Source organism: Thamnophis sirtalis, unplaced genomic scaffold (genome assembly GCF_051295495.1).
Source record: "Thamnophis sirtalis isolate CommonGarterSnake01/CBP01778 unplaced genomic scaffold, rThaSir2_p1.2 scaffold_11, whole genome shotgun sequence".
Lineage (NCBI taxonomy): Eukaryota > Metazoa > Chordata > Lepidosauria > Squamata > Natricidae > Thamnophis > Thamnophis sirtalis.
The window spans coordinates 69,296,607-69,321,470 of record NW_028261391.1 but is presented as its reverse complement, the minus strand read 5'-3'; the positions used below and the strand labels follow the sequence as shown (position 1 = coordinate 69,321,470).

The window sequence follows — 24,864 nt, the reverse complement described above, 5'->3', positions numbered from 1 at the left end:
ACTACTAGAGAAATGAATGCACAACTTAAGAGTGAAAATCTCCCTCTTTTTTAAGGAGGAGAGGGGAGAGGAAAAACAGCGCATTACAGTGGAAATCGTGTGCAGACTGATGTTAGTTCTACATTGTAGTGGTTGGGGGGGGTTGGGGAGGGCAGGGGGGAACGCAGCTAACAAAAGTAGCCTAAATGCATTTGCTGGCTTTTGTCACCGTGGCTTTTTCAAGTACCAAATGGAAAAAATGTGCATGCAGAGAGTGTTGATTAGAAAAGCAGAAAGCACATGAGCTGGGTCAGAGCAAAAGCTTGAAAAGCAATTCAGAAACAGGAAGTCTGGCTCATCCTTATGTTTACCTAAGATAAAGGAAAAGGATTGAGTAGAGAGTTCGGGAAGTTTCATTTTAAAAGCTTGCTTCATCTGTATTCTGAATGGAAAGGCAGCAGATGTGACCAAACATTGAAAAGGACTTGTTGAGATACCCACCCTATGACATCGTCTCTGGCATACACGGGAAGCAACATTTGCCTACAGATTTAAGGAACAATTGCTAAGGATGTGCAAAGCATTCATATAAAATCAAACCATGGTTTTCTAAGATATACCTAGATTAAACACCTGTACCATATTCAGGATGACTAATATTGTTTCATATTCATTGGATTCTTTTCAGAGAGGTATTCTTAGTCTATTTTTTTAATTGGAGCTGCAATGAACAAGGAAAAGTACAGATATCAATCTCAAAACATAAGTTTAAGTTTTATTTTATTTATATGCCGCCCTATTCCCTAAAAGGGACTCAGGGCGGTGAACAACTTAAACGGGAAGGGGAAACATACAAGTACAAAATAAACATATTAAAATGACCAACAACCACACCTGTCGAGAGGGGAGGGGAGCTCATCAACCCCAGGCCTACCGACACAGCCAGGTTTTAACAGATGTTAATGAAAATTCTTATTAAATGAGGGCTGGAAATTAATGGAATTTTTAAGATTCGACTTGTTTCCCTCTTCAGATCAATGAAATGACTAGCTCTGAATTAAATTACGTACATTGTGTAAAGGTGTAGAAATATGGACTTGATTGGTTACCACGTAATATTTATTATATTTTCTTAGGACTGTTGTCTGGAGAAAAGGACATTTAAACATTCCTTCTACGTAACCTAATCCCAGTCCCATAACTGATACTTGCCTTTTATGGATGGTAGAGTCGAGCAAGCAAGGATTGATTATCTACTTAATGATATGTTTAGATTACTCTCTAATTCTGACTTTTATTATTTTTTTTATTATTGCAATATAACCAGTTTGGGAAATGCAGAAAAGTGAATAGGACTCAGTGAAATATTCAGTCTGAGACTTAATTACTGAAAACTGAGCCATATATAAAGATGAATATGGTTAGGTATTTTGTCTCTTAATTGCAAAACTGCTACCTGTGCTCATAGTAGAATAAGTCACTTTTCAGATACTGATGTGTGTCTTATAGGGACACTGTCTCCTTAAAATGAACATCTGATAATCTGAAACTATGTTTCAAATATGTAAGTACCGGTGGTTCCCAATTTAGGACAATTGAGCCCCAAATTTCTGTTCTTAAGCAATAAATCAACCCCCTCCCCAGACACATTTTAGACTTTTCTAGCCACAGCTGTTAATCACTAGCTGAATCACTATAGTTAGTAAAACAGTTGTTAAATGGATCTGGCTTCCCCACTGATTTGCTTATCAAGTGGTCATAAAAGATTATCACATGACCCCAAGACGCGGCAACCGTCATAAATATGAGCCAGTTGCCAAAAGTCAGAATTTTGGACAAACGAATTTTGCAGTATAAAAAGCAGTCATAAGTCACTTTTTTCCCCCACCCATTGCAACTTTGGACAGTCATTAAATGAATGGTTGTAAGTCAAGGATGACCCGTGGCGGAACTGGTATCTAAATGGGTCAAAATAATTTCCTAGTTTAGAACTGGTACCTGACACTCAAAGTAACTAGTTTAATAGCATCTGCAAAAAAAACCAAAACATATGTAGGTCTGAAGGATACTTTTTGCTATTAAAGAATAATACATTTGTGAAGTTGAACGTGTCCTTGCTTAACGACCACTCATTCAGTTGACTGTTCAAAGTTATGATGGTGCTCAACAACTGGTAGTAGCCATGGTCCTTGAAGTTCCACTATCCCAAGCCCCCTATGGCTATACAATCACCATCTGAGTACTTGGCCTGACACTTAGAAGAGTTGCAGCATCCTAAACTCATGGAATAGTCATTTGCAATCTTCTAGGCCAGCTTCCCAGAAACAAAGTCAATGGGAAAACAATCAAAGGAGGTTGTAAATCACTTCAGTAAATCTCCCCCCCCCCCCAATTCCACACCCCAGCAGCAGCCATATGAAGTCTAGTTTCACTTGCAGTACATTGGTCCCTCGTGTTCCTCTCTCAGCCAGCAGTAGCCACTTATCTGCCTGGCAATCTCCTTGCAAGCTGCCTAAAACTTGCCACTTCCTGCTGGCTTCCCCATTGGCTTTACTTGTGGGAAGCCAGAAGGAAGTTGAGTATAATGTAATCATCTCATAGAGCTGTTTAATGACCTGTGAACCTTGCTTACAATGGCAATGGAGACTGAAGGAGCCGAGGTGGTGCAGTGGTTAAATGCAGCACTGCAGGCTACTTCAGCTGACTGCTAGTTCGGCAGTTCGGCTGTTCAAATCTCACCAGCTCAGGGTTGACTCAGCCTTCCATCCTTCCGAGGTGGGTAAAATGAGGACCCGGATTGTTGTTGGGGGCAATAGGCTGACTCTGTAAACTGCTTAGAGAGGGCTCAAAGCCCTATGAAGCGGTATATAAGTCTAACTGCTATTGCTATTGCTAGGACTGTGATCACTAAGTAATGCAAGTAATGATATTTTACTTCAAAACCACCTTGCTTAACAATATAAATATGTCCTGTTACCATTGTAAAGGTAGGGCTACCTGTGTATATGGAGAAGATAAATGTCAGGTAAAAAAAATTTCTTGTTCTTTGTCTCACTATAAAAATATGACTTGAGAAACACCCACTTTTGGTCTCAAAAGGTTCAGCCACTGCACCTACTTGTTTTGTGGTGTTTTGATATTTCAGCTATGCTTTCATCTCTAACTTGTTTTTGCTTGCAAGAATGCAGTGAATGGAGTAGAAAATCTTAGTTTGTATAAATATTTATCTAGAAAACTTTGAAAGCTGCATTATAAATTTATCCAGAAATCCTTAGTTAAAACAGAAATTGTTAGGTTAGGCTCTTAGGTATTATTCTGCACTTCCCTTCCCTTGTTGTGGTAACAACATGCTTTGCAAACCATATATAGCTATTTATTTAAAGAAACATTATCTAATTTAATACACATTTCTTCTTTTTAAGATATATCCTTTGCATCTCCAACTCTTCAAAAAAATCTTGACTAGACCAACTTATGTCTATCAGCTCATATTTTGCTAATAGTCTTTTATTGATAAAACCACTAATGTTGCCATTAATGTTAATATTTTAATTGAATTCATTCATATCTTCTTTGTTTCAAAAACATTAGTTCACACTTGAAGATGTCATACCTGGATTATGCTAATAGTTGATAGGTAGGCTTTTCTAACTATGATGTCCTTGCGCTGGTTCATATCAGAAGAATTTCCTCCTAGATCTGTCTGGATGTGCTCCTGTTTCTTTTTTCTGCCTCAATTGTGGCTGAATATTAAGAAGTTGTATGCATTTAAATTCCTAATGTTTGACTTTTCAGGTTGTGTATACAAGGCCAACTATTTGAACACCTCGATTCCAATTCATTTTTCCTATGTGTTCAGCTTGATTGTGTGTTAAGTTTTTCCTCATGTCCAAATGGCCCCCTTACACTGTAGGACTTTCCCCACTTAGCTTCCTGGAATCCATTCTCCCTTGAATCTCATTTGATTTAAAGAAGTCAAGTTAAAAGGGCTTCTTTACGCAAGACCTTTATGAAACTGGAAGAACCTTCTTTCTCATTATTCACTAGAGATTTATATTTTGGTTGTGCACTGTTATATTGCATTAGCAAATGCCTTACATTGAGTGTTATATATTTTTTTACTGCAGGTTGTACTGTAGATAGTATTTTGATTTTCTTGCTGTGCACTTAGTTATAATTGCACATTAAATCAAATCCCTCCTACTAAATAGTTAACATTTGGTTTCTGATTAAATCTCACATTCAGTTCCAGGATCTTTGTCTTTTTGTAGTGATAAACTCAAACGTTTCTCTTCTCTTTTGTATGCAGGCATCGCCTCTAGACTCGAAACTCGCATGAATCCTTTGATGCCAGCTCAAGTCACCAGGGTAGCGGCTATCTCATCACCAGCTGTGACGTTCATGGCAACCAATTTGGTGGATCCAACATTAGCAGGTGTGTTTATGTTTCACTATACTGATTATCCCGCTAAAGCATATGTTGTGTATTTGCATATATTTCAACCAGATTGTTTCCTACGTTGTACAGTAATGAAAAAAACCCTCTACTAACAGAAGCGTTTTGCAATTGAACTAAATCTAACATGGGTAGGCAGCAACTGTTGTAGGATTTGCATCGATTGAAGAACAGAGGAGGTTTCATTTTTTTTTTTTTTTAGTCTATTCCAGAATGGTTTATTTTTTTCTCCCCTTTTAGACCTTGGAATCAAAGAAGTGGGCTTTTTTCCTCTTTTAATAAATAAGATAACATTTTGAAAGTCTGTCCTTAAAATGTCAGTTGCAAAAGGATACCTCTATTTATTAGAGCAGAAGTATTAGAGTCATGGTGGCGCAGTGGTTAGAGTGCAGTACTGCAGGCTACTTCTGCTGATCACCCGCTGCCTGCAGTTTGGCAGTTCAAATCTCACCAGGTTCAACATTGACTCAGCCTTCCATCCTTCCGAGGTGGGTAAAAGGAGGACCCAGATTGTTCAGGAAAATAGGCTGACTCTGTAAACCACTTAGAGAAGGCTGGAAAGCACTGTAAAGCGGTATATAAGTCTAAGTGCTATTGCTATTATAGAAGCCACATCTCTACTAAAACGTGTTATCATGGTACAGGAATGAATATATCTATATGGTTTCTGTGATGACTGAGCAATTATTTGAGATGCCTTATTTCTGTCTTACTTGTCATCATATTATCATATTCCTTCTTTGTCTTTCTGGTCTTCAGGCTCACCGACTGTAACTAGCCAGCTGCCATTTAGACACACTGAAATTTTTTCCCACAGACCCATTCGATCCCACAGATTAGGCCTCCTCCATATTCCATCTGCCGGCCAATGTCGGCTGGCGACTACTCGGAGGAGAGCCTTCTCTGTGGCTGCTCCGGGCCTTTGGAACGAGCTCCCCGTGGAGATTCGGACCCTCTCTATCCTTCAGGCCTTCCAGACGGCCATGAAGACCTGGCTGTCCCCCCCCCCCCACTCGAATTTGCTGCGTCTGTTGTGCTTTTAAATTGTTTGTGTTGTCTGATTGTTTTTGTCTTACTTTTAATTTCCCCTCCCTTGGCTTTTGTTCAGCTGCCCTGACTCCCTTCGGGGAATAGGGAGGCCTATAAATTGAATAAACTCCAAACTCCAAACTTTTTTCTTCTCTCCTCTGAATTGTCTTAGCTCTTTTTACCTTTTCCACAATTTCAGGGTTTGTTTTTATTCCTCTGGACCAAGATGTGGAGGTAGCAGCCTGGTGGGTGAAAACTAGTGATTTTTCAAATGTCCAATCTGCCCAGATTCCAATATAAAACTGAACTAATTCACACTTCCTGGACAGGACCTGTTATTTTTTGCAGTTGTCTGAATGTCGCACGTGTTTAAACTATTTTGCTTTAATTAACTTAGGCAAGAGAGGATGCAGTTGTCTTAAATTCAGAGGGAGAATTTTATTCCACTGGAAGATCTATAGTTTGGTTTTTCAATCTCTATCAGTCAAGGACTGCAGTAGATACTAACTTAAAACACTTTTTTGTAGGTTACAATATTTTGTCTCCTATGGACAACTTTAGAACAGCTTAAGAGGCTCAATGCACTTATTCTGGTGCATTTTTTTGTCAAAACCTGGGAAAAAGCATACCATTAAAAAAACACAACAACCCACAATAACATCTAATATAAAAGCTGGTAGCAAAGTCTTGAGTATCTTCAGAGGACACATTGATATCAGTCTGGTCATGATTTACTCAATTTATCCAGTTCTGTAAATGAGGCATAAATTAAATATACAGCTAGGCTTTGTTGTGCAATATACTAAGCTAAATTATGGGTTTTCAGACACATTTCAGTGTGTCTTGTGAACACATTGATTATATAATATTGTTTATATAAAAACAATAGTAGAATAAGACAAATACATTGTACAAATACATTGTCCAAATTCACGTTGGAAATCAACAAGCTTAATGAAATCAGTATCCTCTTGTTTAATTTTTCTCCTAGTCAATAACTCTAATTCCAAGGAACTGTAACTCTTAGCCAAATATTATTTGAATTGTTCAGTGTATCTCATATTCCTGTTCCTCATAAAATTTATGAATGCATAAAACCATTAATATCACTCCAAACACTTTACTGATATTGCTATCAACTTTCTATGCCGGTTCTCTATTCACAGTAGTTTATGGTGAATTGATGAATAGATTAATTTGTTCTATTCCACAGTTTGTTGTTCCCAATAATGGGCCTTAGCCTGATTCTGAAGCCAGGAGGGATGGCTTTTAGCTTCTTTTATTGGAGTACTCCAGAGTCCCGGCTTCAAAGGGACCAAGGACAGAGGAACCCTGTTCTGATCCAGGCTTCCTTAAAAAGCATGAAGCAGAGTCTTGGTCCTGGTTTTGTTTACACAACTGTAAATTCCTTTCATTCACAGTCAGCAAGGCCTGGCAAACAGTCTTTCAGAGGAATATTTATCAACACGAACCTCATCTTGCTTGCCAGATGAGAGCTGCCAGATAACTAGTTTCCAAACGAAGAGAAAGGGAACACTCGGCACAGAGTCTCTTTCAGTCACAAACAGAACTTTCCACTCTTAAAACTAGAGAAGGAACAAAATGTTTCCTGCAAAAGCCCCCTCCCCATTCACTCCTATTTTGTTTCCTATGGGAGGAGCCAATCACCTCCAAGGTGTGGCTTTACTCCCAAGTTGACCCTACTTTCTTACTTGTTCTTGTGTTCTGGCAGTTGTGCGTATGCGCATACGGAGACAGGCACCAGTTGTTCCTTTGTCTTACTGCTGTCTAGCTCCCTCTCTGCCTCCAACACAGAGCCCTCTCCTGAGGTTTCCTCAGCCCCAAGGACTGGCCCAGTGGTGGGTTTCAAAATTTTTGGGAACCTCTTCTGTAGGTGTGTCCTGCTTTCCAGGTCCACTGGTGGAACCTCTTCTAACTGGTTCGGTAGATTTGACGAACTGGTTCTACCGAATAGGTGCGAACTGGTAGGAACCCACCTCTGGACTGGCCCATATTCTTCCACAACCTCTTCACTGTCTGAATCTGCTGTCAGCTTTGCTGGATGCCGCGGGCCACAACACACCCCTACTTGGCCACCCATACTTACACCATCCTTTAAACATTTGTTTATTCATCTCTTTCTGCTCTATCAGGCACATAGCACACATGCATGTCATCTCTGTGTCATAAAATCCTGAGATGTCTTCACTCTTACCAGGGATGGCCACTCCTAATTCCAGGGCCAATACATCAGCCTCCATTCATGTTTTGCAGTAGACATATATTTTCACTCATTGCAATTGTTGTGACACTGATGCGGAATTCAGAAGTTCAAAATCTTCTGGATAACTCGCTTTAGCTGAGATTAGTTAATGACTGGATTTAGCAGAGTCTGAATTTCAGTCCTTTTGGATGCTGCTCCTCCTCCCTTTCAGTTTAGATTGGACTCTACCACATTCAATGTCTTATGCATCCTAAGATACTCTCCTCCTCTTGCTTTGATAAAAAGCTGCACCTGTCTCAAACCAGAATGTTAGCGTACCAGCTGAAACAATGCATTGGGAATGCAAAAGAGCCTTTTCAGACATAAACAATAGGGACACCTGATTCTGTTTGCATATTTTGCAGCTGAGCCTCATTAGTAGATACCTTGCCTAATCCTGTGCCCAAGTCTTCAGGTAAAGTTTTTTCTACCAGTTGCTGCAGAGTTTTTGCAAGTTAACAAAACAAAGTATTTTGCTAGAGAAACTATGACCACAATATTGTTAGCATCTGGGCTAATGTGGTGGAAATACACGCTTTAGAGATAAAGTTTTGACATGGTTCAATTTGGGGGGGGGATTGAGTTTAATTGTTACCGTAATTAGAATTCCATTCTGGAAATCAGGAACAGTTTATAGGAACGAAATATACTATATTTCCTTTGCTGTACCTTTTGGTGATTGGGTACATTTAGTAGAATCTGAGAAACACATTTTTTCCCCTGATTTCCTAGGTCATTGTAGAATAAGGGATTTTGGGGGGGGCGGGGGGGCTATGTGGAGTTTTTGGAATGAACTCCCTGCAGAGATTCGGACCCTCACCTCTCTCCAGGCCTTCCGAAAAGCCGTTAAAACCTGGCTGTGTCGGCAGGCCTGGGGTCGATGAGTTCCCTTCCCCTCTCAATTTGTGTGTCTGTTGGTTATTTTTAAATGCTTGTATTTGTAGTTTTTGTGTTTCCCTTCCCCCCTTGGGTTTGTGAGCCGCCCTAAGTCTCGCTGGGAATAGGGCGGCATATAAATAAAATGAAACCGAAACCAAACCTAAACCTTATTTTAATCCAGTATTACAAGCAGCACTTTTGAGATGGATTTATGTTATTTAAAGTTTGGAAATTTATGATTAGTGATTCAGACTTGAAGGTGATATTATCTGGAAGAAACTGAACCATAGATGCATTTTGGGCAGCTTTGATAGCATCTCACGTGATATACAGACAATTGTGTGTTCCAACATGACTGTTTTTCTCTCCGTCACTGCTAATCCTTCAGTAGAGCTATTTACAGACCCTTTTCATTCCAGCCTTTTGTCCAGCCAATATAATCACACCCAGAGCTTCCCTCTTAGCTTTTACATACTGATTATCGGGATAGAGGGTAGAAAGGAAAGGGTGGAGTTCAAAAATCAGCAGGAAGGAAGAGTACCAGCATATCAATATATCAAGTTAAAATCTTGTCTGCTTCTCACAGCAATAATTATAGAATTATTTCTGCGGAGAATGTCTTTCTTGGATTCAGTAGCCCAACAGAGAGCCGAGATGGCGCAGTGCTTAGAGTGCAGCACTCCAGCTACTTCAGCTGACTGCAGTTCTGCAGTTCGGCTGTTCAAATCTCACCGGCTCAAGGTTGACTCAGCCTTCCATCCTTCCGAGGTGGGTAAAATGAGGACCCGGATTGTTGTTGGGGGCGATATGCTGACTCTGTAAACCGCTTAGAGAGGGCTGAAAGCCCTATGAAGCGGTATATAAGTCTAATTGCTATTGCTATTGCTAACACATTGGATTGGGCCAAACTGTTCCCAATGAGCCCGCCCAGCCATTTCTAGTTCAGCTCTATAATGGTCTTGGGGAGTAGTCTTGGACTATTCTGAATTTTGAGTCTTGAGGACACGATGCTTTGGACCAGTATTGCTTTCTAGATGATAGGTACAGGAAATAGACATCTCCACGAGGACTTCCAATTAGGAAAAAGGGCCTCTACTCTGTTCTCTCATGGGTGTGTGTCAGGGGCCAGGATTTGGATTCAAACTCTGATCCTGGCAATCTTGCTCCAGCTCAGCCTCGGGAATCTTCAAGCCACAATTCATCAGGGAAGGCTGAGCAATCATAGGCATCTCCTAAATCAGCTGGAGCAGCCAGACAATGACGATCATCAGCATCAGACGTTGATACATGCAGCCGCCAGCAGAGCAATGGCAGTCGATGAGCCTTCTCGCTAGGCAAAGGGCACGGCCTGAATAATTGCAGCCAGCTGTGCGCAGGCAGATTTATGTAGCTGCTAGGTGTTCAATCTTGGTTGGAAAGAACCATCTGAAACCCCAGTTTGTGATTCTTGTTCCTCTGTTTACTTATAAATCTCTGAGTATTGGATTGGCAGACAATCAACTTGACTTCTATGGCAGCCTAGACTTCAAACAGATTCATTCAGGCAAGATCCTTTTGTACGGAACCCTGATTTACAATCTTGTCTACTATTATCTCCTTGACCCCATAGCAACTGTGTCTGAATGTGAATGCCTGCAACCTAGACAGAACAGATTGGTGTCTGGGAAGTGCCCCCCTTGGTAAATCCAAAGAAGCTTCCCTAATACAGATAGTCCTCGGCCTACGACCACAACAGAGCCCAGAATTACGGTCGTTAAAGTTGTTGCTGTTGTTAAACAAGGCACCCATGCAATCCCGATTCTCCCCCGTACAGTCATTATGTGTGGTGCCTCAGGGGTTGTAAAAGGTCTTTGGTTGCTAAACGGATCATCATAAATCAAGGATTACCTGTATATACAGAAGCTGTGCAACAGAGGCAAATTGGTTTTCATATTTTTGCTTCGCGGATTATATTTATATTTATTCAAAACATTTGTGTGGTTATCCAACTCAATGTGGCTCTAGGGGTTTATATGAATGTTTTAAATAAAAATAATTAGAAGAACTTACTCTCAAAACCTAAAATGTATATCAGTTGGCAGGAGTATTTTTCTACAGGTATGATCTGGTTGCTGTAATAAAATAATTGAATCCATTAGAAGCTCGTTTAATTCTTCCTAACTGGAGAATTAAATAAAAATGGAATTGCTATGTAAATCATGCGATTGGTGCTCCCTTCCTATAGTTATTTCCTATCTCGGTTGCCATACATTACAGATGTTCTCATTTATATGAATTGTTGTCATTTCTTTTTTTGAACTCACCTGTGTTTCCTTGTCCTGTTAGGGATATAGAAATGACAGAAATGCAATCTACTTTACTACCTATGTTAGATGGGAAGGATTCCCATCCATTACTGAGTTTTTTTAAAAAAAAGTCCATTAAAAAACAATTAAACACTTGCCTGTTTTCCTAAAATGGGAAAGTTATACTATACAACTTCAGCTAATGGCATGGCGCAGTGGTTAGAGTGCAGTACTGAAGGCCACTTCAGCTGACTGCTATCTGCAGTTCGGCGGTTCAAATCTCACCGGCTCAGGGTTGACTCAGCCTTCCATCCTTCCCAGGTGGATGAAATGAGGACCCGGATTGTTGTTGAGGGCGATATGCTGACTCTGTAAACCGCTTAGAGATGGCTGAAAGCTCTATGAAGCGGTATATAAGTCTAACTCCTATTGCTATTGTTTATAAAAATATGTTAGAAACTCCCTCCCGCTTCCCTGGTATTCTATTTAATATAAATGTCCCCCAAAGAAGCATTTTAAAAAAGTTTCTCAATGTAGCTCTTGTTTAAAAACTATTCTACTTGGAAAGTGCAACCAGTTTCAGAAGCATATTCCTTTTCAGATACATCACTCCTAGAGTTTATATGTGTGTCCAGGTGGAGATTGTTGAACGGCGAGGGATAAATACCAAATGCCATTCAAAGCTGTCATCTATACTGTGATGAAATCCATTGTGACAGATCTTGCAAAACCACTCCAGTAGATAGCCATGGTAGATTTTTTTTTTAAAAAAAAATATATTTATATTCTTACCAACTCTCCTCTTTTGCACTTTTTCATCTTTTTCCTAACTTGGCATGATGGATAGCAGGTCATGGGAGAGTGCGGGAATCAATACGAAAATAAGGTGACAGTAGGTATAAGCATCAATAAATTCACATCACTCCATGCACATTTAGAGAGCGGTACACACATATTGTAGATACTTGGAATGCACACCTAGAGCAGTGTTTCTCAACTTTGGCAACTTGAAGATGTCTGGACTTCAACTCCCAGAATTCCCCAGCCAGCGAATGCTGGCTGGGGAATTCTGGGAGTTCAAGTCCAGACATCTTCAAGTTGCCAAGGTTGAGAAACACTGACTAGAGCCTCTACCAGTTAAACCCCAAGCAGCAATGTTTCATAGAAGTGGAACAGGGGAATATTTATATTTTGATGGCCTGTAATTCCACTTAGAATCAGCTTGCATAAAGAAGAGAATACACAACTTCACAGTTTACTAAAAATTATTGGTATTATTGACACATATTGGCAGCAGGATTTCAGATTGAAGGTTTTGAAGCCCCATCTAGAGATAGGAAAAAGGAAAGGTTCCCCTCACACATATGTGCTGGCCGTTCCCAACTCTAGGGGGTGGTGCTCATCTCCATTTCAAAGCTGCCTGAAGACATCTCCGTGGTCATGTGGTTGGCACGACTAAATGCCAAAGGCGCACGGAACGCTGCTACCTTCCCACCAAAGGTGGTTCCTATTTTGTCTACTTGCATTTTGACATGTTTTCGAACTGCTAGGTTGACAGAAGCTGGGACAAATTAATGGGAGCTCACTCCATGCTGGGGATTCAAACTGCTCATCTTTTTGGTTGACAAGTTCAGCATCTTAGCCACTGCATCCCTTATCTAGAGATGCTAGAGCAGAGTTTCTCAAGCTTGGCCAACTTGAAGTCCGGTGGACCTCAACTCCCAGAATCCCCCAGCCAGCACAGCTGGCTGGGGAATTCAGGGAGTTGAAGTCCACCGGACTTCAAGTTGGCCAAGCTTGAGAAACACTGTGCTAGAGGCTAGATCTCAGTCATGCATGCAAATAGTTGCTTTTCACAAACTGCAGTATCTATGTAGTCCTAGAAGAATTATAGCCACAAGAACAAAACCATTCCAATTCAGTGTGCAATTTTCGTATGCAACCTGCAATGGAAACGGGAACAATTTCCAAGCAAACTCCTTCCTGGAACTTGGAGTACATTATTCCCCCTCTCCATTTGCTTTATTTTATGAGACCTTTCTGGGTCTTTTAATCATAACCAAAGCAGAATGAGTAAAGCAGCTATCTCTTGGGTTCTTTTTGCCAGAATAAAGATCAATAGCTTGGGCTGAAGGTGAATCATGCATTTCAGTAGCATTGGGTTATTGTACGAAATCCAGTAATAGAAACAGAGGCACCGTAGATTCATTGCGTGTGACATCTTTTCCCCAAAAGGGATCTATTGATTTATTGTTTGTAATCTGTATATCATTGTCTCTTGCATCCATGATTGCCCCTGAATTCTGCAATTAATCATAACTTGTTCTTTTATCAGCAACAACAACTAGAGGGAAATAGGTTGTGATGCTTTCTTTTTTTGACAGGGAAGAAGCTTTTCAATCAACCGGCATTCATTTTTTAGGAGTTTGGTTCTGCCTGTCACCTGAGACATTTCATGCTTTAAGGGCCCACGAATCAATATTTATGAATAACTAAAATGCTCCAAGTCTCCTTCCCGACTGGAAAAAGGAGCTGCTTTTGAATATATTTGCAAAAAACATGACAATTAAGATACAAGTATGCTCCTAAGACTTTATTGGCATAATAAGAATGAACATCGAACTGGATTGCTCATTGGTTACTGCATAAGACTGATGGTTGCCAATATTTTAGTTAATGAGATGTTTTTGGTTGCATTATACCTTTTAATGGAAAGAATTTATAGCACTGTTGTTATATTTCATCTAAAAACACTGAAATGACTGTTTTTTGTACTATGCTGGCTGAAATGCTCATTATTCATTAGAAAGCATGTTTTATATTCAGTTTTTATATTCCTGAATTTCATTATAATAAATTACTTGAAGGCTCTTCTTATTCTCTAACCAAAGGTAGAGGATTCTTTTAATTCAGCATTTCCCTCCATATCTCAATAGTATTTTTCTTGCTTGCAAGGGATTCTACTTTGTCATATATTTTATTGTCTTTATTAGTTTTATAAGTTTTGAAGATTTGCACAAGAACACTAGAAAGGGCCTGCTCTTTATTTTCTGTCTCATTTCTAAGGATCAAAAATTCTCAATATTACAGTTTTATCTACTGTGTGTGTGTGTCCGTGTAGGTGTGACTATAGGCCCCACCCCTTCCCAATGCATTTTAAGCTATCTTCCTGGATCACGTTTATAGCAACAGTCTAGTTAATATGAAATCTGTAACAAGGTTCCCAATTAAATATAATTGTTCACTACTTCTGAAATGTATTTAAAAATGACTATTTTCATCTGTAATGTTCTAGACTAGAGGGTGTGAATTAGTTTAAATCTGTCCTATTAGGATGACATACATTCATGTGTTTGTGTGTTTATAAAGCCTGAAACTGTCACATATATTTTCTTCCATTCAGTCATGTCCAATTCTCAGAAACTGCCTGGACAAGTCCCTACAATTTCTTGGCAGGGCTTTTTAGGAGTGGTTTGCCATTTCATCCTTCCTTGGGCTGGGAGAAAGTGACTGGCCAGAGACCACCTACCTGATTTTGTGCCTAAGGCAGGACTAGAACTCCTTCCCCTTGTTCATAGCCTGGTGCTTTAACCACTACATGAAACTGTCTCTCTCTTGTAATGTACATGCCCCTAACAAAAAATATTCTTACCAAAGTATCTGTCCCACCATGAGATAAGATCAAGCTGGCTGTCAATCATTAGAAGCTGACTATTACACAAACACTCCTCTACATATACAACCAACAAAGTGTCAACAGTGCATAACAACAAACAAATCCAACTTCCAGAGATGAATAGATCAGACAAAAATTCATATACAACCAACAAAGTGTCAACAGTGCATAACAACAAACAAATCCAACTTCCAGAGATGAATAGATCAGACAGGATTTTGGACAGAACTCATATAGTGGCAATATTCTTCAGTAAGAATTTATCAATAATTGAACCATTCTGTCTTACTCCAAGGATTCTACTCATGCTTTGTCTTGGTTGTGATTTCACTGATTCCTACTAAAAATGCTACCAGCTGCATACTGGTTCTTGGAGATTGGAGTCCTTGGATCGGAATATGATGGCTCCTTCGTAAACCTAAACTTTAGAGAACCTTTAGATGCCTTGCAGGTTTCAGCAATTTTTTAGTTAGGCCAGGAGTTTTAAATTCTTAGAATCTCTTAAGTCAAATTGTTCCTGCACCATATATACTTCCTCAGCATAACTAAGCAGAGAACAGGTTTATTGGCTATGTGATTAGACACAGAAGGATTTTGCCTCTAGTGCATCTCTCAGTGTGGCGCAGTGGTTAGGGTGCAGTACTGCAGGCCACTTCAGCTGACTGCTAACTGCAGTTCAGCGGTTCTAATCTCACCGGCTCAAGGTTGACTCAGCCTTCCATCCTTCCGAGGTGGGTGAAATGAGGACCCGGATTGTTGGGGACGATGTGCTGACTCTGTCAACCGCTTAGAGAGGGCTGAACTGCTATTGCTATTGCTATTCATACTGTTGAGAAAAATATCCCTCTGAGTTCCGTTCCAAGTGGGGAGAAAGGCACTGGAAACATGGAAGCTGCTTGGAAAGATGGTTTAATGGTGGACAGGACCATATGGGGTTTTTTTTTTTGGTCCTGGGCAAATAAAAGGGGCAGAGATGCTGAGAGTGCCTGGGTTTCATGCCCTCTCTGGGCTTTTGAATTTGCGCTTGTCTTCTGATTGGTTTTTCAGACTCCCATGGGGCCATGCAGGGGTAACTTTGTAGGTTGTCTTTGACTCCCAAGCTTGGTTGAGCCTTGTTGGGTGATGTAATCTTCCCAGGTGTCATTGGGTGAGTTCTGTTGCTAGATGGGTCCTATTATGCCCTGGAGGCCATGTCTTTTGAGTTGTAGATAAGCTGGCCCAGGCCTTAATGGCCCATTAACAAAGAGAGGGGATGAGTTTCTGCCTCCCTTTTAGGGGAAATATTCTGCCCTTTTAATATTTCCTAAAATATGTCATATTTTTTTTAGGAGAGGTATGGGTGCTAACTTCCTACAATACAAATAACAAAGCAATGTCATAAATCATAAATCATAAGATGCAATCATAACTCCTAGGATGTAAACAATATGTGTCCTAGGATAATGTTGTAGGATCCAATCTGAGTTGGTCGCCGAGACCAGAACATTCTGCTAAAGCAGTGGTTCCCAAACTTGGCAACTTTAAGACTTGTGGACTTCAACTCCCAGAATTCTCCAGCCAGCAGAGTTGAAGTCCACAACTCTTAAAGTTGCCAAGTTTGGGAACCACTGTGCTAAAGAGAAGTTTCCTGAGGATGGGATCCAGCATGAGGCTGAAAACTCGGAAGACTAAACCCCAGTTCCTGGTGACCGACCCAGGTTGGATCCAGTTCCTTATCTTATATATATCCATGCCATTGCTAAATTATGTGATTGTGATAATACCCTAGATTTGTTTCCACCCTAAATTCATGGATATTATCTTTAAAAGAACAGCAATATACATTTTCCAGTCCAACATACATTTTCCAATTAATAATAGCAATAAAATCCTACTGAAATTACTAAAAAATTCCTCTGAATAAACAGGAATAGATTGGAACTATTCAAGTGGATATATTTTTCAGTTAGTTTTATCCTAGTGATGTTTTTTGCTTTTGCAAAGCCATCCTCTGCTTTTCCACTGTTTATATTAAATAAAACAAGACTTCATAACCTCAAATGAATTTTGATTGCCTAGTGTTTTGTGCTGCTTTCAAGCTGGAGTTTATTTGATGACAAAATCATGAGATTAGTGGAAGATCACAAAATGAGGAATACTTGGGGATGTCAAAGTGTTCTGCTGCTTAAGCCCTTGGAGAGTAATTGAATAGGCTTAGCTTTGCTAGAACAGGCAAAACATCAAAGCCAATTATATTTGCACAAAAGTCTTGGGCCTGCAGGTTGCTCTGCAACATCTCTATAACTCTTGCAAAATCAATGATTGCTAAAGGAATATTTCCTACAAATCAAAACAACTCCATTTTTCCCATTGCCTCCCAAATTCACTTTCCAGCGGGCATATTAAGAACCTATTATTCAAAAATGTTCATCGGTCAGACACCGTATTTTCTAAACAGCACATTAGTTGCTCCTGTAATTTTCAATAAGATGAATAAAATGTCAGGGACATTAACCAACCTGCAGATGAAAATGTCGAGTGTGTGTGTAATTAAATAGATGTTTGCTTATGATCTTTTCTAAACACCTACCTGGCCTGTTTTGGGAATTCACATACCGTAGTTCATCATTCAAAATAGGTGGACTATTTCACAATTTTCTTCTCTCATGAAAGGATGGCTTAGTTAGAATTTTTGTATGAAGGTAGGTTTGGGGGTCTCCGTTTGAAGCCCTGAAACCACTTCCAAACAGTGAAAGTGAAAAAGTTTCCTATCATTTTAGGTAAAGGTAAAAGTTCCCCTCTCACATAGTATGTGCTAGTCATTCCGGACTCTAGGGGGCGATGCTCATTTCCTTTTCAAAGCCGAAGAGCCAGCACTGTCCAAAGACATCTCCATACTCATGTGGCTGGCATGGCTAAATGCTGGAGGCGCACAGAACGATGTTACCTTCCCACCAAAGTGGTCCCTATTTTCCTACTTGCATTTTTACATGCTTTCGAACTGCTAGGTTGGCAGAAGCCGGGACAAGTGATGGGTGCTCATTCTGTGATGCGGCCCTAGGGATTTGAACCACCAAACTGCCAATGTTTCTGATCGACAAGCTCAGCATCTTAGCCGGTGAGCCACCGCGTCCCTTCTTGTCATTTTAAACGCCAACAAAACTAGTTTTAGAATTAGCACTGAATAGGTTCAACAATTTTTTTCCCTATTTCTCCAAGGGAAGTACAAATGGCATTGCCTCTCCTTCACTGAATACAACATGTTCATGATTCAGGAGGAATTCAATATTGTAGTTTTGCACTTGATCTAACAACCCATCCAAGATTGTTATGCACAAAAGTCTCCTCTGTGGTCCTGAATTCTGTTTCTGACAAATAAGGCTTCAACATTAAACACCATAGAAAGTAAAATAAACAATGGCTGAAGTCTCATGGGTTTGCCCCATCTCTTGTAATTTTCATATTTTTGTGGCCTTTCAGGCATGAACACCAAAATCTCATGTGTTTTCAGACATATTTTTAAGATGAAAAGTTTTTCCTATCAGCTTCATCCAAGTGGCTTCCAAATGTTGTAACATCATAATGCATATTTTTTATTTCCCTTATGTATTTCTGTGCAAGCTTGCAACACAGGTATAAGTGGGTAAAACCTTGTATCATGGCATCCTCATGTGCATAGCTTGTGTGTGTGTGTGTGTGTGTGTGTGTGTGTGTGTGTCTTCATGCTTAGAGCCATGGAGAGTATATGCAGAACGACATGCTTGATGTTATTGAAACTTGTATTAAATGTGTCAGTGAAGTTAACTATTGCTCTAAATACCATTTGAACACTGTGAAACTGCAGAAAGGAAGAGATAGAGAAAACAAAGGAAATATCTCTCACCCCCCCCTCCCATGCATTGCTTTACCTGTTACTCCAGTATGAGTAACTTACAAGGGTGAGAACTTCATAATAACTCACACCAGAGCAGAAAACAGCCTGTGCTGTCTGTCTGTCTGTCTGTCTGTCTGTCTCTCTCTCTCTCACACACACACACACACACATATTATAGCAGTTAGACTTATATAGCAGTTAGACTTATATCCCGCTTCGTAGCGCTTTCAGCCCTCTCTAAGCGGTTTACAGAGTCAGCATATTGCCCCCACAGTCTGGGTCCTCATTTCACCCACCTCGGAAGGATGGAAGGCTGAGTCAACCCTGAGCCGGTGAGATTTGAACTGCCGAACTGCAGATCACAGTCAGCTGAAGTGGCCTGCAGTACTGCACCCTAACTACTGTGCCACCTCAAGAGTCTTTATTAAGGCTCGATTAGTATTCCCTAGCAATTCCCTTTGCAAGCACCACCCTACCCGACAATGAGTTCAACAGGCTGCTCAAAAGAAGACAGCACTAGCCCACAGCAGAAAGAAAAAAATCCACAAGGCAAATCAAGAGTTCAAAAGGCATGATAGCAATGGCCCTTAGGCTTATATACCGCTTCACAGTGCTTTAAAGACCTCTCTAAGTGGTTTACAGAGTCAGCATATTCCCTCCAACAAGCTGGGTCCTCATTTTACCCACCTCGGAAGGAGGGAAGGCTGAGTCAACCTTGAAGCTGATGAAATTCAAATTGTCGAATTGCAGGCAGCCGGCAGTCGGCAGAAGTAGCCCACAGTACTACATTTTTAACCATTGTGCCACAGTGGTTCCAAAAGCAAGAATCGCAACAGCTGAAGAATACGGCGCATAGCAAGGAAACAGACATGTTGTTCCCAGCATGGTTTCACTTCCTTTGCTGAGCTTAATAACTGTTTCCTGATATATCCCATCAAGAGAAGCAAAGCTGCCTCCTTACAAGTAGCCGGAAGAGGCAGTTCTTCATCTCCACTGACCAGATTACCTCCCATAGACCCGTTAGATCGCACAGGGTCGGCCTCCTCCGGGTTCCGTCTACCAGCCAATGCCATCTGGCTACCACCCGGGGGTGGGCCTTCTCTGTGGCAGCTCCGGCCCTTTGGAATGAACTCCCCGCGGAGATCCGGACCCTCACCTCTCTCCAGGCCTTCCGAAAAGCCGTTAAAACCTGGCTGTGTCGGCAGGCCTGGGGTTGATGAGTTCCCTTCCCCTCTCGACTTGTATGGTTGTATGACTCTTGTGTATTTTAATTACGTGTATTGTGTTTGTATCCCCTTTTCCCCTTTCGAGTTGTTCGCCGCCCTGAGTCCCTCCCGGAGAAGGGCGGCATACAAATAAACTAAATCTAATCTAATCTAATCTAGATGCAGTTGTGTGCCCACAGCTTCAGCTGCGCCTCTCCTGTCTCTAACTTGGCCAGCTGCTCTTCTGGTTGCCTCCCTGTTCTCATCCCTTCTGCTCCTGGCTAGTAGCCCTTGGCTGCCTCCCCTCCTGGCCAGTTCATCCTCCAGAGGTGCCTGGGGAAGTGTCCGGGACAGTTGACACACAGCCTTTCATTGAGGACTATGTAACCGACCTTTGATTTTCTTAAAGGAAGCTCATTTTTGGAAACAAAAAATTTGGCCAATGCTGGTTAGGTGGAATCAGAAATACAAATTATGGAAATCGGCGTTTTGTACAACTTTGCCTTCCCATTATTTAGCTATTTGCTATGCAATAAATACTTTAGATAAGTTTTAAAACAGGATACAAAGTTAAGCTTTTTAAAATTCACATCCTATCTCTTCCTGGTGGATTAATGTCACATTAGCTGCAAGGGGTTATGTAAAAAGGGTGGTTTTGAAATCAGTCTGATTAAGGCTCTTGACATGGATGCGTCCTTTGGTTTTCCTAGGGCTTATTTATTTTCGGAAAGATTAGGAAGAAAATTCAAGTCTATTTTCTGAACATTGGGGGAAATGCCCTCCGTTTTGCAAAAATGCCTGGCTGCCAACTTCCTGTCAATTATCTGCTCCCAGAACGGATCTGTTTGTGGAGTTAAAATGAGATTAACTAGCCTAAGGCTCTGTTACTTGTATCTTTTTATTTGTATTTGGATTTTCAAACTTATGAATGGGATTTCTTTCCTGTGTACGCAGCTGATGCATCAGTCAGACCACAGAGCCTTCAGCCATTATTTCTATGAAATCAGAAATCTGTCCAGAAAACCATTGGCAAAAATTAGAGAACAGAGTTTTTAATATACTGGTGTGTGTGTGTGTGTGTGTGTGTGTGTGTGTGTCTGTGTGTGTGTAGGGGAGGACAACAGAAAAAATAAATACTGAAATGATTTTGTAGATTCTTTGACAAAAATGAGTTGTTTTCATTCAGTAAAAGTTTGATAACAAGATAGCATTATCAAAAAAACCAATGTTTTAAAACATGCCTTAAAGCAGTGTTTTTCAACCTTGGCAACTTGAAGATGTCTGGACTTCAACTCCCAGAATTCCCCAGCCAGCATTCGCTGGCTGGGGAATTCTGGGAGTTGAAGTCCAGACATCTTCAAGTTGCCAAGGTTGAAAAACACTGCCTTAAAGTCAACCAAGTGTGAAAACACTGGTTTAGATTGAAACTTTCCATTCCCCTTTTCTCAACATACATGGCATAATATGATTAGCAAATAGTTTAATAATAAATTTTGAAGGTGCTGAACATGTAGTTTTGAATTATAGCACGCGTACTGATTTTGGAAAAATAACGTAACTTTCTAAATGAGGATTTCTACTTTTTTTTAAAAAAAGAGTTATAGATCCTCCAAGTTAAAAATTAGAAGATAGGTTCTTTCTGGATCTTAATAAAATAGTTTTGTAATTGCAGATAAAGGGAAAGAAGCAGAGAGGACATCCTGCCCACCGACCTTAATTTTACATACTGAAATGAAGAATAAGCCAGCAGAGAATGAAAACGAAAAGGTTGGTTTCTTACTGTTTAATTCTGAATTGATAAAGGCGTTGATTTTCTTCATAAATTTCTCCCGCAACACGGATATATCTCCAGGTTGGCATACTCAAGAGCCCATTTCTCTATCCTCCTCCTTTGCTTCATCTTCCATCTCCCCACTGCCAGGAGTGTGGGGCCCAGCCAGAGAAATCTGACACTGGATGATGAAAAGTGTTCATCGGAAAAAGAAAATCCATTGGGAATGTTTGGATTAAGAGTTCCCTAGAGTCTGTAACCATCATTATTGAGATGATAAGCAAAATGTAAATTGTGCGTATTTTCCAATGAGACAAACCGAGACAGGAAGATCATTTTATTATGATTATTTATTATGTACTTGAGAGACCGCCTGCTGCCAATTACCTCCCAAAGACCCATCAGATCTCACAGGGTCGGCCTCCTCCAGGTTCCGTCTACCAGCCAATGCCATCTGGCTACTACCCGGGGGAGGGCCTTCTCTGTAGCAGCTCCGGCCCTTTGGAACGAACTCCCCGCGGAGATCCGGACCCTCACCTCTCTCCAGGCCTTCCGGAAAGCCGTCAAAACCTGGCTGTGCCGGCAGGCCTGGGGTCGATGAGCTCCCCTCCCCTCTCGACTTGTATGGTTGTATGACTCTTGTGTATTTTAATTACGTGTATTGTGTTTGTATCCCCTTTTCCCCTTTTGAGTTGTTCGCCACCCTGAGTCCTTCCCGGAGAAGGGTGGCATACAAATAAATTAAATCTTAAATCTTAAATCTTACAATTTATCAGAATATTCAGGCAAAAGGGATCCCTCATTCAAAGAGGGAACCCCCCCGATCATTAGCTTACATCCCCTTTTATAGTTAACATAACAAAGAAATCTGAAAGAGAAAGATTGGACAGGATAATAGCATACATGTTTATTAAAATGAGGTGTGAAGGGGAATAAATTGTAAGGAGAAAGGTGGTTTAGGGTTCACAAGAGATAAGCCAGACCCCAATTTGTACTAACAAACTTCTCTTATCAGGAAGTAGTCTCCAGCTTGTTTATCAGTGTAGGAATGTTAAAAGCTAATAAATCTTGAACATCACTTTAAAAGAAAGAATATATATCAGATTAAAATACAAACTAACTAGGTTAGTTAACAAATAACAAAACCCATGTTATTTGCCCCCCACAACCCAATCCCCTTCAGAGGGATGTTGTTGTGGAGAAAATAGGAAGATGGTTGTGTTGTGGGTATGTTTTCCACCAGTGTGTGTGTGTGTGTGTGTGTGTGTGTGTGCATTTTGCAATAGTGATAAATACCTGTATCTTGGGTGTAGGATGAGGATGAAGTTTCACCCTCCGAGCTTATGGGTTGGTTTCCAATGTTTCAGCACATCTTCAGCACATCTTCAGGGGATGTCATTGTCAGTATTCTTCCGTTTATAATGGTTTCGGGTATGGATGTTGTTGGGAGTATACTCCTAGTGTTGGGTAGGCAATATATATCTTTATACAACAACAAATGGTCATTGTTGCTTTAAATGAGTGGATGTACTTAACAACTGTAATTAACTTTACTATAAGAAGAAGTCAAGAGAGCTCTCTCTCTCTCTCTCTCTCTCTCTCTCTCTCTCTCTCTCTCTCTCTCTCCCTCTCTCTCTCTCTCTCTCTCTCTCTCTCTCTCTCTCTCCTTGTCCTATGCTTGATGACTTGATGACTGGAATGTGAACTGCGACTGTAAGCTATTGTTTGTCCTTTGAATTGTGTTTGGACTAATATCTACTATCCAGTATCACTGCTTGTGAAGCAATTATCAGTAGTAAAGCTACTTGTTTTTACCAGCAGTGTCTGAAACTCTATTCGTGTGTTTCTACTAGCAACATTCTTTCTCTCTAACTGTACATTCTGCTGCACTACTTTCTGTCTCCCAAGGGAGATACCCCTAGCGGATGTGCCAAGGGAGGGTCAGCTGTAAGTGTTGTGATGGGTCTTGTGATAAGGAGATTACATCGGGGCAGGGTCATTGGGAGGTGAAAAGCTGGTGGGGCAGAATTGCATGGGTTGGTTGAGGGTCGGTGCAGTTGATTTGGATCCTGAGAGGTTTGTAGGCTGGTTGTGGGTCAATGTGGCTGTTGATGAATTGCTTGTGGAGTGTCAGGCTTCGATGAAGAAGAACACTAATATCTCCTAAACTCCGCCGAAGATGTTACCTCGCCTGGTAACGAAACATTTGGAAACCAACCCCAAGCTCAGAGAACTATGAAATAACATCAACATCATTCCTGGGCCTCTTTGAGGAAAACTGTAATCTATCAAATAAAAAAAAATGCTTGTTGGAATATAAATAAAACACATAATATAACAATGCCCTTTGCTGATTAATCTGTTTCTTTTTTCTGAAGACTCATTCTTTAAAACTACTCACAGATGATGAGAACACTTCAAACGGCAACAAGCCTGTTGCATCTACTCCTGTTCCAGGATCTCCCTGGTAAGTGCCTTTAGGAGTGATATCTTTCCTTCATTATTGGGGTTATTGCCAAGAATAAATTAAAGATATGCTATATCATTGTTAACAAAATAAAAGGAGAAACATAATGATTATTGGCGGTTATCCAATGTTTAACACTTTTCTTCAGAAACTGACACCTTGAATATATCTCAGTGCCTTCAGAACTGCACAAATCAATGAAATTCTGCTCCATCCCTTATCCTGACATTGTTGCACATCTGAGGTGCAATATCAGTGATGGACATTAAATAAAATATAACCTGAAATTTAGGCAGTATTCCTGATATGCTTAAATAGAGGTAAGATACCTGGAAACGAATGCCATTTAACTCAGTGTGATTAATTTCCAAATAGGCATGCATAGAACTGTATTGTCCAGTAATAAATGTATAGAATACCTCTGCAGGTATCGTGGTACTTGTTTCATTTTTAGGGAATTTTTCCCACACTAATTATATTAATGTGGTTTAATGCAAAAGACCTCATTCACCCCTTCATCTACATTGGCTCATCATGCTGCTCGATCAAGTGATCTATGACAGAATCACACTGAAACATGGAGCAAACCTTTGGAGAATATATTAGTAATTTGAGCGTCTTTAGATATGAAATCAAAAGATCAGTGTATCAAAATCCACAAAGAATCACCACGTCTGATGAAAGTGTGGAATTGATCGCAAACCTTTTCCACTCATAGGCTGGCTCGAGGGGTGGGTTTCTACCTACGCTACTACTGGTTTGCTTCGGCCAGTGTAAATTGTTGCGCGCATGCACAAAGACCATGAAAACCTAATAAAGAACATGCCAGCAATGGCAGCGGAGACTGGGAAACTGGTTTGGAGGCGTGGGAAGCCTAGGTCTCTGCCAGGTCTGCGGCCTAGGCCAAATTACCACTACTGATTCACCCGAACCAGTGTGAACCGCCGGAAACCCACCTCTGGCTGGTTCCATGCTTCTAACTGATTCTGTGACTCTTGTGA

At 40.6% G+C, this 24,864-nt stretch overlaps 1 protein-coding gene across 1 annotated transcript in view; it reads left to right on the top strand.

Annotated features, from left to right (window-relative positions):
• Window positions 1–24,864, top strand: part of TCERG1L (transcription elongation regulator 1 like) — a 198,550-nt gene that overhangs the window by 123,905 nt on the left and 49,781 nt on the right. Inside the window, exons 5-7 of the mRNA XM_087725988.1 lie at window positions 4,289–4,414; window positions 21,298–21,392; window positions 23,775–23,863. Coding sequence (XP_087582114.1) covers window positions 4,289–4,414; window positions 21,298–21,392; window positions 23,775–23,863 — 310 coding nt within the window. The remainder of the gene's footprint in view (window positions 1–4,288; window positions 4,415–21,297; window positions 21,393–23,774; window positions 23,864–24,864) is intronic.